At 37.5% G+C, this 14,430-nt stretch overlaps 1 protein-coding gene across 5 annotated transcripts in view; it reads left to right on the top strand.

The window, feature by feature from the left end:
- Nucleotides 1-14,430, top strand: part of TTC27 (tetratricopeptide repeat domain 27) — a 177,876-nt gene that overhangs the window by 7,799 nt on the left and 155,647 nt on the right. For all 5 annotated transcript variants that reach the window (XM_070574210.1, XM_070574213.1, XM_070574214.1 and 2 more), the window contains exons 4-5: nt 1,961-2,101; nt 6,382-6,484. In XM_070574210.1, coding sequence (XP_070430311.1) covers nt 1,961-2,101; nt 6,382-6,484 — 244 coding nt within the window. The remainder of the gene's footprint in view (nt 1-1,960; nt 2,102-6,381; nt 6,485-14,430) is intronic.

Here is a 14,430-nt window from a genome sequence, read left to right as displayed (position 1 = left end):
TAATTACTTGTTTTTTATCTTTACGGATTTCATTTAGAAGATAATGATCTAAATTTGTGGTAGAACAAGTAGACATATTTCTTATCTAAAGTGATTAGATGGGAGCTGGCCTGGTGGCACAGCGGTGAAGTTCGCACGTTCCGCTTTGGCGGCATGGGGTTCGCCGGTTCGGATCCTGGGTGTGGACATGGCACTGCTTATCAAGCCATGCTGTGGCAGGCATCCCACATATAAAGTAGAGGAAGATGGGCATGGATGTTAGCTCAGGGCCAGTCTTCCTCAGCAAAAAGAGGAGGAATGGCAGCAGATGTTAGCTCAGGGCTAATCTTCCTCAAAAAAATAAATAAATAAAATGATTAGAATAAGGATTCTTTTTCTTAAAGGCATGTTGTATCTTCTTGTACTTCACCAGTTTGGTTTATTCAGACTTTAGGAAGTAAAGATTGTTATATCCGTCTAAATGACAAGATGATTCGATGAGCCTGCGAGTCCAGTTTGGGCACATTAAGCAGATTCTTCTCTCGAGGTCTTAAGTCAGTGTATTCACTTGTGTATTCAGGACTTCCACTTGGAGGTCTCACAAGGTACCTCAGACTCATCGTGTCCAAGACTGAACTCATGGCGAGGTTCTTGTCCAAACCAGGTCCTCTTCTAGTGTTCGTATCTCAGTTACCCACAGCACCATAACGTGGTTGTTCCAGTCAGAGGGCTAGAAGTGATCCTGGCCCTGTCCTCGAGCCCTCCTAATGCTTAGCATAGCCCTGGACTTTGCTGAGGGGCAGGGAGAGGTAGAGAGATCTGTGGGGAAGGCAGCATGGGAAGAACATTGGTTTGCGAGTTGGAAAACTTGGGCTAGAATCTCTGTTCAGTCACTAACTTCTGTATAGTTTTGGACTGCGCTTTTTTATATCTGTTTCCTTCTAAAATTGAGGCAGTTGTAATCACTTCAAAACAGTTCCTTAATTATTGAAGTTTTCAAAAAAAATTCCTTCACCCTTAGTGTAGGTAACCGTAAGCTTTACGTGTGGTTTAGAGGTGGTGGTCATTCATGTTTAGTCTTTATTCCTCTGTTACACTTGTTAATGATGATGAAGGTAGGACAGAGGAGGAACCCATGGCTGTTTCTTTCTTGAATACTTCAGCAAAGTGTCGAGCCAGGCACTGGCATTATTACTTGGATTATTTAATTTAATCCTTACAAGAACCCTATGAAGTATAGGTTCTATCGTTTCATTTTATAACTGATGAAACTGAGGCTTCCATTAAAAATTTCCCTATGCCCCCCTAGTAAGCAGAAAAAGGACATCCTCCTGTGTCTGTGAGCTTAGAGCCTGTGTTCCTAACGGTTAAGCATTCTTGCTGTGTATTTGGTGGCAGCTGTCAAAATTATGCTGTCCATGTTTTAGGAACGTAGGTGCCTTGTCCATTGTAGATCTCTCTGTAGCTGAGGAGTGAATTTTTCAAAGGCATCCCTTTTTTGGAGCCTTTACTCTGGTCCGTGGTTATATTCCTACTCGGTGTTTGACATCTAAGACCTTGTTGTTTAGCTTGATAATGTTATGGAGTGGACATGCTGTATGATGACACTTGCGAGCTAGTGATGCATATGTGAAATGTAGGTGTTTAATATAAATACCTTAACATAGCAGTGCTTTTCATTGAGGTGATGTTTTGTTGTAAGTAAATCTATAAAGTCATGATGCCTCTTCAATGCTGGCATTTTCTTGACTTCCCTGTTCCTCTATGGTACAAGCAGATGGGTGGCCATCTGTGAGGGCAGGCTGGTTTGTAGATCACTAAGGGCATTTATAATGTTATGACTGTCAGTGCCGGCTGCTGTGTAATGGATCAATGCCTTTGTTTCAAAGCTGAATTAACTGAAAATATGTGTTATTACAAGATGTATGACGATTAACATTTTGTTAAATTATATCATCTTAGCTTACAATTTTTTTTTCAGGTCAAAGGACTGGATGCGGTTGTTCTGAGTCTACTCGTTCTAGATGGTGAATCAGTCTACAGCCTGGCCTCGAAGCCTCTGCTGCTGTTATTAGCACGAGTTATCCTAGTGAATATAAGACATAAACTGACTGCCATTCAGGTAAGGGAAGAAACGGAGCCAGGAGAGGCATACCCAGGAGTGACTTTTGTGCTGATTAGCATCGGACTTTACGTGTGCTGACAATGTCTTGGTATATTTGTTTTCTAAGTCTTCTTTAGGTATTTAATTTTAAAATCTGATGAAAATAAGCAAAAACTTTCTCCCATCATGAGATTCATCTAGTATAAAATGAAATTATATTATATATCCTCTTTAATAGGATTGTATATATGTGTGTGTGTGGGTGCATGAGTATCAGTGTTCATTTTCTGAATCTTAAATATAGGTTTAAAAACATCCTTCATAGTCTTTTATGAATTTCACGTAAGGATAATGAACAATAGGCAAACTTTTCTCACTCTTGCTGTGGATCTTCATTACTTTTTCCTGGCTCACATCCTACCTTCTTTCACTGTTTGGGTCGGATTCAGTAGAGCATTTGTTGAATATGTGTTATGTGGTTTTTTTAGCTCACATATAAGTTAATGAGAAGAAGACTCATAATCACGGGAAGCTAATATGCAGTGGGAGGTGAGCAGAAACCACAGGAGAGAGACAGAGATTTTGGGGGGCCAGTCTTTGGGGGTTTAGCGGAGGTTGTCAGCTGTGTAGTGTGCAGTCTCTGTCACAAGCACTCCACCCTGCAGCTGTAGACAGTATGTAAATGAACGGGTGCGACTGTGTACCTATAAGGCTTCATTTATGGACACTGAAATTTAATTCCTTAGACTTTTTACATGTCACAAAATATTCTTCTTCTTTTGTTTTTCTTTAAAATGATTTAAAAATGTAAAAACTGTTCTTAGTTCTTGGGTGGTATAAAAACAGGTGGTGGGCTGGATTTGGCCCACTAGCTGTAGCTTGCTGACTCCTGTTTTGATTATTGTAACTTGAGGATGCAGACCCCATATTGCCAGAAATAGTGAATCTAAATTTTATGTGAAATCTCCCAATTTTTGAGTGTTAACTGAAAACTTTTAGGAAACACAGTATTTCTCTAGGCAAAATGTAGACTTAGTCCGTGTTGTATGAGGGCTTCCCTGAGCATTTAAGTTTAGGCAAAGAAGAGGTAAGAAGGGACATGATGCCTGTTTCAGCAACTCTCCTGAGAGCCGGAGAATTTGCAATCAGTTGTGCTAGAAGAGTTTTTAATAGAGGGCTTTCCACCTGTCCTAGCAGGTATAATGTCTTACCTTTGACTTTTTAGCGATGTTAGCTTGATCAAAAAACTTTTTCTCAAGTTGATCTGAGTTAAGTGGTCTTATAGTACTTGGCTCTAAAGAAAGTGTCACCAAGGCATGAGGCTGCCAAATGGCATTATTTTCTTTCTAGTGAGACTAATGTCATTAGTGAGCTAGTGATACAGTTTTAAGTTTTGTTGGTGGAAAACTTTCATCAGCAAGTGTGTTAAGCATCGTTTGTAAAAAGATACATATGCTATCAACAACTTAGGAGAATAAGCCAATGTGTGAACTGCTGGTTGTGGATGTCATGCTTTGTAGGGTTGGAGAGACAAGTCACCTTAATTTCTTGGCAGATGTTAAATGATTTTTGACTTCTGCTCAAAACCCTCTTCTCTTGTTGTATAACACCATGCAAACATCATTCTGTGCTGAAATCTTGCCTTTCAGTTGAAACATTAAAGTTTTTTTCCCTTTGGCTCTTTACTATATCGTTCTCTAAATGCTGATGTTAAAAATGTCTTCTTCAATAAATGAAGATAAAATGACAAAGAAGCATCACACATTTATCCAAGTTAATTTTAACCTTTTAAATTAATTTTGAATAGGCTAACTCCTGAGGAATGTATCGAGTTGTTTGCTGTGATATTGTTTTTGTCGAACTATAAAAGATGATTTTCCTCTACCCCCTAATCTGTGAAATATATAGCCTCGTATTAGTAATATGTAAATGTTGAGTAAAAAGAGTCTTGGCTTTGAAATCAGACCAGACTTTTTTCTGGCTCAGCCACCTACCAGCTGTGTGACCTTATACTAGTTAATTTCTCTGAATATCAGTTTCCTTGTTTATAAAATGGAATAAGTCAGCAAACATTTATTGGGTGCCTTTTGAGTACGCTAATGCTTCCTGCCTTCTAGGAGGTTATTGACCAATGTGACTTCTCAATCAAAACATTCTGTAATAAGCGCTGTAATCAGGAGATAGCATCTAGAAACCATCTAAAGCAAGGCTTCAAGTTTCCTTTTTTATTAATGCCTCAAATTTCCTATTAAGCAATTGTTGGCAAATAGAAAAAAGGCACCTTTATTTTCTAGTAGAAAAATAGTGTATGCTTTCTTCATTTGTTTCACATTCCTGCTTCCCCCATGTAAAGATTTTGGGTTAACAGTTAGTTTATAGATCTGATTTTTAAGAGTTCAGCATCTTATGTTGTATATTTTCTTAAAAGGGCAATCCCTGTGACTGGATCTATCTAAATTCCCGTGTCTAGAAAAGGAAAGAATATGCTGCCAAACCTGACTCACTTATTGCTGACAGCAGATAAGGGACAGAGAATTGAAATATGGACTGACTTCATTAGCCTGAGTGATAGGAAAAGAATGAAAATGAGGCCACACCTCTGGGAATTCAATTAAAAATGATGTGAAGCTTCCTTCTGTTAGATAATTCACCTTTCCTTACATGGACTGAGGGGCAGCATTAATAATTAGAAAGGATTTTGTCACAGAGTCAAAATTCATTTGTGATTACATCATTGTTGCAGCAATTGTGTGTAACAGTTTAGAAAGGAACCAGGCAGCTTTACCCTTTCATCACGTGAAGAAATTACGTTCAAGTAAAAAAAAAAAAAGCTTTTGTTAATTAAGTATGGTCTCCTATTAATAGGTATTGCTTTAAAAAAAAAAAAGAGGGGCTGGCCCTGTGGTCTAGTGGTTAAATTTGGCGTGCTCTGCTTCTACAGCCCGGGTTTGTGGGTTTGGATCCCAGGCGTGGACCTGCACCACTCGTTAGCCATACTGTGGCAGCAGCCCACATACAAATAGAGGAGGATTGGCACAGTTGTCAGCTTCGGGCTAATCTTCCTCAAGCAAAAAAAGAGGAAGATTGGTAACTGATGTTAGCTCAGGGCAAATCTTCCTCAGCAAAAAAAGAGAAAATTAACTTCTCACACCTTCATGCAATATAATTTGAAGTAACATAGTAATAATTAATTTAGATGATTCAATGCATGGTCATACTTGATACTTTAATGAACCTATCACAAATATTTAATACTTATTATAACTTGCACACATACGTGCACACACAGAGGAAGATCTAGAATATAAACCTTTCTCGTGGATTTTTCTGGGAAAGGAGGAGGACGTTGAGGCAGCAGGAGAGAGCCTTTCACTCTTGACTGTGTATGCTTCTGTATTGCCTTGTTTGCTTTTTTTGTTCCTTTTTTAAAAATAAAGTTGTATTGATCAAGTAAGAACAAGCATCAGAGGATGGAGAAAAAGCTACTGTGTTCTCAGCCTGGACATAAGTCAAGACAGTGTATAAAATGCACTCTCTCCCCTCAAAAATGTACGGACCAGGTAGAGTTACACACTTGAAACCCAAGAGCTGTCCAATGTGGTGCTAACTTCTGGGAATAGTGTAGAAGTTCAGAGAAGTGAGAGAGCAATGCGTGCCAAACAAGTGGGAGAAGACTCATGGAAGAGCTTTTACAAAGGTGTGGAAGGGATCTTCCCAGTTTTGGAGAATATCTGAATCCAAGGTATTCCTTACTTTGTAGTTTGTGCAAAATACATTGTTTGGAGGAGGATACAGAGATGAGTAAGACTTGATTTCTCATCTTGTTGGATAGATGGCAGATGACATTGAAAGCTAGGGATGACATACATGAATACAGTGGAATGTGTTGCAAAGGCTGTACAAATAATGTGCTGGAAGTTCAGACAAGTGAAAAAACCACCGCCACGTGAGGTTCTTGGGGGAGGCCTCCCAGATGAGCAGGTACTGAGTTATGGTGCTGATAGAGTGCCCAGCAGGGCAGGATGATTACGACGGACGTTTTAGAGGAGGAGATGGTTAAGTTCAAAATGGCGTCAGGAAGCCCCACTGGTTAAAAGAGGTGACGTTCTTGTGGAAGATGTCGAAGTGGATTTGGGTATTATTACTGAAGACATAGCAGTGGATGGGTAAGCTTACTGAGGAATACGTTTAATTTCACAAGAGTAAAAAAGCAGTTCTAAAAATTAATTTCAATTAATGTAAAAATTTTTTCTAAAAGGTCCTTTTGTTTCAGCTTACATGGTGCTTTCTTTTTCTAGAGCTTGCCGTGGTGGACTTTGAGGTGTGTAAATATTCATCAGCAGTTGCTTGAGGAACGCTCGCCTCAGCTTTTTGCTCTTGCTGAAGCCTGTATTGATCAAGGTATGTATCAGATTTTGTTTGATATGGGCATTTAGCTTCATTCTCATTTCTTGGCTGAGACTTTCCTTTTCAGTTTATTCTTTGAAAGGTATTACTAACTCTTCGTTTGAGATTATTTCCTTTTTATCTGGATGTGGAATATCACAAATTATTAGGGCATCATTATAGAATTTCTTTTCGTCTTTGAATTTTTAAAAAAGGCAATCACTATCATTTATATTACCTTCTTAGAAAGAGTGATTTGTTCTGTGTAGGTCACCATAATTTTCTCGCAAATTGCTTAAAAGTATTTTAATATTTTCTCTGTTCTTTAATCTACGAAGCCTCATTGGAAACAAATGTGAATTCCCTTTATTTAAAGAAAACAGTTCTTAACTAACTTGAGCTGGAGTAAATTGTGCCAAATTGCATGCAGAATAGGAAATTATTTGTCCTATATCCTGTTGAGTACATGAAGAAAGGCTTTGTTGTTTTTTAAACATTTGGCAGAAAACATATTTTACTGAGGATAACAATGGGTAGAGAGGCATTTTTACATTTTGTTTCCTTATTTTCTATTGTAATATATAATGTACATATAGAAAAGTGCCTAAAATATGTATAAAATTTTCCAATTGTAGTTATAAACCACACACCCATATAAATGCCTTTGTTGCAGATGCCCCTCATGTTTCCTAGGGAAGCATTTTGAAAAAGAAGGAAAATCTTGGGTACCTTGACACTTGGTTTCCCTGGGCTTTTGAAACGATTTTCTTGGCAAAAGTTGCCAAACAAAACAAAACAAAAACAAACCAAATTCTCTTGTAGTGAAGGAATACTAGAACACAATCGAACCTAGACTCGGTAGTGAGCTTCTGAGCCACCTAGAGGGTGCATCTGATTCCAAAGCCCACACTCCCTTCACATTGCGAGAGTGTGGAGTGAGTTATGTGTGCGCATCTGTGTGGTTGCGGGTTGGGGGAGTGGTGGGTAGCCTCGCTCTGCGTGGGGAAGCAGTGGCCCATGTTTGATGGAGGTAGCACCTTCATGAAGGCATAAAGCAACTCTTATGTGTATGCTTGTGTAATTACAAGAAGCTCCGGTACCTTTCTGGAGTCTGTCTCCTTCAACAGTACCTCTGTATAGTAACAAGCTAGGTCAGAATACACTAGAAAGGACATTAGTTTGTTCAGTATTATTAGTAATATACTAATATATATTAGTATACTGTATTAGTAATATTAGTAATATAGTAATATTAGTAAATATTACTAAGCTAGGTGATCAGTTGAAACTAATTTCTCAGTTCTTTTTTGTTCTAGGACAGAAATACATAAGCATATGTTAATCTTAGATAAAATGAACATATATACATGATTCAAAAAGAGACAGAAAGGAAAATATTATTCAGTCAGTATAATAATTGATTCAATTATGTTGTTCATACCAGGACTTAGACAATTTATATTCTTTCAGGATTTTAAGTAATGTAGGGCTGTGAAACAAGCAAGGGCATTTTAGGCCAAACTTTGTATGTATAAAAAAATGTTTATTCTGCCATGGGACTTAAACCTGACATACAATGGGCAGATTAGTTGTTTTATTAAATGTAAGGAGTTTACTTTTCTATACAATGATATTTCTTAAGTAATAGAACTGAAAAACAGTCTATCCTTTTTTTCTGCAAAAGTCTTTGGTTTAATGCTTTTGGGTTTCCTAAGATTTTTATGAGCATATTTAGCCTATGAAACCATCTGTATTTTCACAAGACTGTAAGCAACTGTCTAGGTTGTGAGCTTCTTGAGGGCTGATGTTTTACTTGTTTCTGCTTAGCACAGAAGCAAAAGAATGTAGAAACACAATGCCTAGAAAACAGTTAATATTTAGTACATGTTTGTTGGACAGTGATAGACATGCACTTTTTAGAGAAGTTGTAGAACTCTCTATTTGTCCTCCATCTTGATAGCAGTTTTTATCTGAGTTAACATCTGTATAAGACATTTTTAAAAAGTGGAATATTATAGAAGTTGTGAGAAAATTGATCCTAACTAGATACCATGTGGGACTTTCAATCTTCTCTTAATACTGTTGCCTGGATGGGTAGTTCTCTTCAAAATGAAATATGAAGTGGGACTTGGAGAAAATTCAGACCTGATGCCCAGTTTAGTGGGTATCATTGTCCTCTTTCTATTTTTAGGAAAATGAAAAATGTGTAGACTGAGTCTTCCTTCATTCATGCCATTGCATATTTTTGAAATGAAGTGAGATACACTCCATAAATAAACTTAGTGCAAGGGAGAAAGAGGTGGGGATAAGCTTCTAGTTCATGAAATTGGGCAAAGTTTTTTTTTTATTATTTTTTATTGAGTTAATGATTGGTTACAATGGGTAAAGTTTTGAAAGCCAGGGATGAGCTGAATGTCACTGATAGTAATGGGAAAAAAACGTTGCCTTTTGCAGAGGATAGTGAAAGCATTTGGAAGACGATGGCATCAGGATTCAGCCCACTATTTAATTTTCAAAAAAGGTTATTACAATATACTGTGTAGGAAATCATACAGTTTCCTATGCTTCATTATGCTTTGATGGAAAATTGGTAAATGAACAAAAAAGGTTTTACTGAGAGTTTTTTTTTTTTTTAAGGAAATCATATTTGATACAATTGCTATAGGAAAAGTCACATTTCTTCGTTTTATCTCATATTATATAATCTGCATTTATGTATATCTTTACCACATCTCTGTGATGAATGTTCATAATAATGACCCTTAATTATTAAGAAAAGAAAAAGTACCTTCCTTACGTGCTAATTTAAAAGGTGGGAACCGTATGGTGTGTTTTAGAGAGAATTCTCTTCTAAGAGGTAAAATTAAGTTCCCAAACTCAAAGGGTTAAGTAAGATATCTGGAAAATATGACTCTAAGTGACTCATTCCCCAAGTGGTCTCAGTTCTTTCCTGCAGTATAATTCAGCATATCATTTACTTTGCCTTGTACTAAGAATTTTTTATGTTGCTCTTCTAGGCTAATCAATGACATTTTTCATTTCATCTAGTCACAAATTGGTGCATTTTGGCTATGTCTAAATAGGTCTGCAGATAGTCTTAAACTGCAACATTTCATAAACAATTTTATGTTAAAAAATATTTTGTTCTGGGATTTGACCCAAATGTTGACCAAGCAGTCAGGTATAACTGAAAAACTGTTCACTGTGCAGAGAAGAACATTATATTTGAAATGTTGCCCTTGAAGGATCATCAGAAAGTTGGCAGCGTTTTTTTCGGTCTCTGGAACACAGGAAGGATTTTATGAACAACTGTGATCTGTATTGCTGTGTCCAGGAATGTTACATCAGTACCATGTAGTGGGGTAGAGCCTGTCAGAACATCAGCATAACTTTGCTGGACTGATCACATCTGTGAAAGGAGTAGGTTAGAATCTTGAAAATTATGTTCTTCAACACCATCAAAGGCACTCTTTTGAATGTCTCACTAATGAAACCATGATTCTCTAAAGACTGCTTAAGGGCGCGCAACCATTTATTGAAGGATCTGATACTGAAAATGCGTTCCATGTTGTACGTGGGATGCAGTATTGCGGTGTAGCTGTTTGCAGATGAGCTCATGGAGAAGTCACTGTCTAAGAGAGCACAGGTTAAAATGCTTTGTCTGAGAGTTCTGCTGTGACATCTACAGGCAGCTCTGTGACTCTTGGGTTAGATTGTTTCCACGTCGAAAGAGTTGTTCAAGAGATTAGTCTCTTGGTGACTGATGTATGCATTGATTTGTTTAATATAAATTTGATACTTTGGAGTGAATGTTATTAAATGTATTAAATATGATTATCTAATTATAATTATCCATAGGGATTTCATTTTAATGTAACATTAAAATAATCTCATGAGAAGAGATTTTGGTTTTAGCTTACGTTTTAAATGTCCTGGTTGACATTTTGATGCAGAAGGTCATAAATATTCATTTCTATGGAGAACCTACTGATTTATTAAAATAATAAATATAGGTCTGTTGGGTCAATATGCTCCTCTTTTTATTTAAACCTTGAGTCATCCAAAGCTCAAAACTTTGTGTTCATGGTTGACTCATTGTTTTCCATCGTTCTGCATATCTAGCCAGTTCTTAAATCTTATCAGTTCTTCCCTAAGTGTTCAAATTCATCCTTCTTTTCCATTCCTACAATTCGTATCCTAGTCCATGTCTAAAATATTTAGTTTGGAAAGGTCCCTTAGAGATTATCTTCTCCATCACACTGATTCATTTTACAAAGAATTGAGACTCAGAGATTGCCCAGGAACCAGAACTGGGATCTGGAGTTTCTGACTACAAATCCTGCTCGCTCTTCTTTCCATTACATTTCTCCAAACTGGTCAGTAAGTCAGGATTCTAGCATCTAATAATGATAATGCAGTTTACATTTCTATAGTGCTTACTCCATACCAAGCACTGTCCCAAGTCTTTAAATATATTAACTAGTTTATCCTCACAACCAGTCTTATGAGATAGAACTGAAGGGTTGACAAAGGATGGTATGGTAGTGGATATAATGTTTTTTTTAACAGCTTTTTCAAGTATAATTGACTTACAATAAGGCATATTTAAAGTGTACAATTGATGACATTTTATATGTATATCCACCCTTGCAATTATCACAATCAAGACAATTAACAGGGACTGGCCTGCTGGCATAGTGGTTAGGTTCATGTGCTCCACTTTGGCGGCCTGGGGTTTGTGGGTTCAGATCCTGGGTATGGACCTACACCACTCATCAAGCCCTGCATGCTGTGGGGGTGTCTCACATGTAGAAAATAGAGGAAGGTTGGCACAGATGTTAGCTCAGCGACAATCTTCCTCAAGCCAGAAGAGGAAGATTGGCAACAGATGTTAGCTCAGGGCCAGTCTTCCTCACCACCAAAAAAAAAAAGAAAAAAAAGGACAATTAACAAAACATACCATTTTAACATCTGGCTTTTAGTTCCTACTCCATCATTTACTCCTTATGTGACCTCAGGCAACTTATCAGACTTCCAAACCAGGATTTCCTTCCATGTAAAAATAATCTTTGAATCCTTGCCAAATGTGAAATAATCTGATTCTTTGTAGGCCAACTTCCTATCCATCCCTAATGCTGGAATCTACTGGAAGATTGTGTCCAAAAAAGTTATCTCCTTTCTCCTTGGGCACTTTCTGAGATGACGTTGAGAGGGAGCCAATTCCATTGCTAGGACCCATAATTGATACAAAGTGCTTTCTTTTATTAATTAAGAATATGTGCTTTCTGTCGCTTACAACTGCTAGCTAGAGCTCTGCTGTCCAATATAGTCTACTATATGTCCACTAGCCACATGTGACTATTTAAATAAAGTAAAATAAATGATATTAAATCTTCGATTCTTCAGTTTCACTAGCTATATTTCAAGTGCTCAGAAGCCATGTGTAGCTAATGGCTACCATTTTGGACAGTACAGATACAGAATATTTACCTCATCACAGCAAGTTGTATTGGAGAGCACTGCTGTTGAGCACAGAGAATGACAGGATAGGTCTAATCTTGCTTCTGCACGGCTAGCCCTCCAGTGACTTACAGCTACTGTCATTATTACTTCATGTCCAAAGGGCTGCATCTGACTTGTATGCTCTTTCTTGGCCTTTGTTCCTTCTCCTTGTATGTCAGTACTGGATTGGTTTTTCTAAATACCAATTTCATCATGTCATTTTTTTGGATTAGGAAAATCTTTAATTATTTCCAGTTTTATCTTTGACTTTCTATTTCCTGCCCAATTTGAGATTTAATTAAAAAAGTTTTTTGAGTGTTTGCTATGTTCCAGTCACTGTGCCAGGTGCTAGGGATATCAGTGAACTCAGTGGGTTAGGAACTAACATACAGATAGAAAAAAGGGCATAAAGAGGAAGGAATGAAAAAAAGGATGAGATTAATCTAAACTTAAGAGATCAGAGGAGGCTTCACAAAGTGGCTGATGCTTGAACTGACTCTTGAAGAATGAGTAAGAGTTTATTAGGTAAAGTTGGAAAGGGTGTACAATATGTACAGAGAGAGGCACAGAGACTTGAAGCACCTTTGTGTGTTTGGGAATTCCAGTAGTTTAGAATGGCTGGAGCAGAGTGTGAGGGATTGTGTATAGGTGATGAGGTTGAACAGGTAGATAGGAGCTAGATCACTAGAACATTGGATTTCTGTCTTGTTGGTGATAACCATGGAAGGGTTTTTAAATATTTGCTCACTCCAAGCATATTTATTGAGCATCAGCTATGATAGGTGCCAGGCATACAGCAGTGAACAAGACTCAATGGGGATTTTGTGAACCTTACGGTCTAGAGGTGAAGATGTAGCCAAATGCTACCCATCTTTCAAAGCCCAGCCCCCTGACAAGGTTTGTTCAACTATCCCCTCCTTATGGATTTCCCTGGCCAGTACCACACACTTTCAAATCAAATTAACTGTGTTGAACAATGATTGTGTGACTTCTCTTCCTAACTCTTCTCTCTCCTTGACCCCACCCCCTTTTTAGAGGAGAGCAGGGCTTAAACTTTGCTGTAAGATCTAGCACAGTTATAAGCACGTAGAAGAATCCAACAGATATTGATTAAAAGTTATAGGGTGGAAGAGAGGGAAATAGTTGGGAAGGGGAGAGAGGCAGGAAAAGGATGGAAAAGTCAGAAGGAACAGCAGTAGGTAACGAAGCTTGAGAAGTATGGAGGTCATGGAAAAGAGGATTTTTTTAAGGGGAGTGAGTTGGAGTCGGCTAGTACTTTCCTGTTTAGACGTGATAGGCTGTGTGCCTCCCTAGTCTTCATGGCTGATGATGGATACCCTCCATCCAACTATTGAGGATTTTATGAAGTTTCCCTTTGATTGACATTTTACTTAAGACACCAGGCTTCATTTGGCCAAGAAAGTGCAATCTTTCTATTAATCGTACCTAGTAACTCTATATTTCAATCATTCCTTCTACTTTTTTTCCCCTTGAAATTCTTTTGTAAAGAAGAATTCCTCCTCATCAACCAGGCTATTGGATAACCCTAAAATATAGTTCAGGCAGGAAAGGCAAGATAACATTTCTTTTTCTTTAATTGCTCATAGTTTGGGATTTAAAAAAAATTTAAAACACTTCTAGAAAGTTGCAAGTACAGTACAAAAACTTAGACATTTTTTAATCAAAAATTTTTTAAAACAGCTTTATTAAGATATAATTGACAATAAACTAGATATACTTAAAGTGTACAATTTGCAAAGTTTGGACATACGTCTACACCCATGAAACCATCACTGTAGCCGAAGTAATGAACCTGTTCATGGCCTCCAGAAGCTTCCTTGTGCCCCTTGGGGGAGTCCCTTCCTCTCAGCCTTCCTGGTCTTTCACCCTGCCTCTTCAAGCAACCACAGATCTTCTTTCTCTGACTATATGTTAGTTTGCATTTCCTAGATTTTTATGAAAGTGGATTCATACAGTCTGTGCTCCTTTTTTGCCTTGCTTCTTTCAACTCAAAATAATTATTTTGATTCATCCATATTGTGACATAAAACAATAGTTCATTCCCTTTAGTTGCTGAGTAGTGTTCCATTATATGGAAATACCACAGTTTGTTGGTGGAAATTTGGATTGCTTCCAATTTTTGGCTATTACTCTTTATAATTAATTAGTGTTTTATAGTGAGATACTTGGAGACCATGTAAGTCTCCTATTCCTCACCAAATTTTGAATATATACATTTATATATTGATATTAGTATGGGCTCATGGATGTCTAGTTCATTCAATAGATTATAGTAATTTGTTACTATCGTTATTTTGATACTCAAATTTCCCAGATTTGGCTAGTGGGAGCTTGTTCAAAGAGACTTCTATGTCCTTTTGACTTATCTTTGAGCACTTCTGTATTTTTCTGACAGAAGAAGGTGTGTTAGCACTGTTTTGTATTTCCTTGCTGCAGCC

The sequence above is a fragment of the Equus przewalskii genome, chromosome 14, assembly GCF_037783145.1.
Source record: "Equus przewalskii isolate Varuska chromosome 14, EquPr2, whole genome shotgun sequence".
NCBI lineage: Eukaryota > Metazoa > Chordata > Mammalia > Perissodactyla > Equidae > Equus > Equus przewalskii.
The sequence above is the reverse complement of the archived record's forward strand: the minus strand, read 5'-3'. Positions and strand labels throughout refer to the sequence as shown.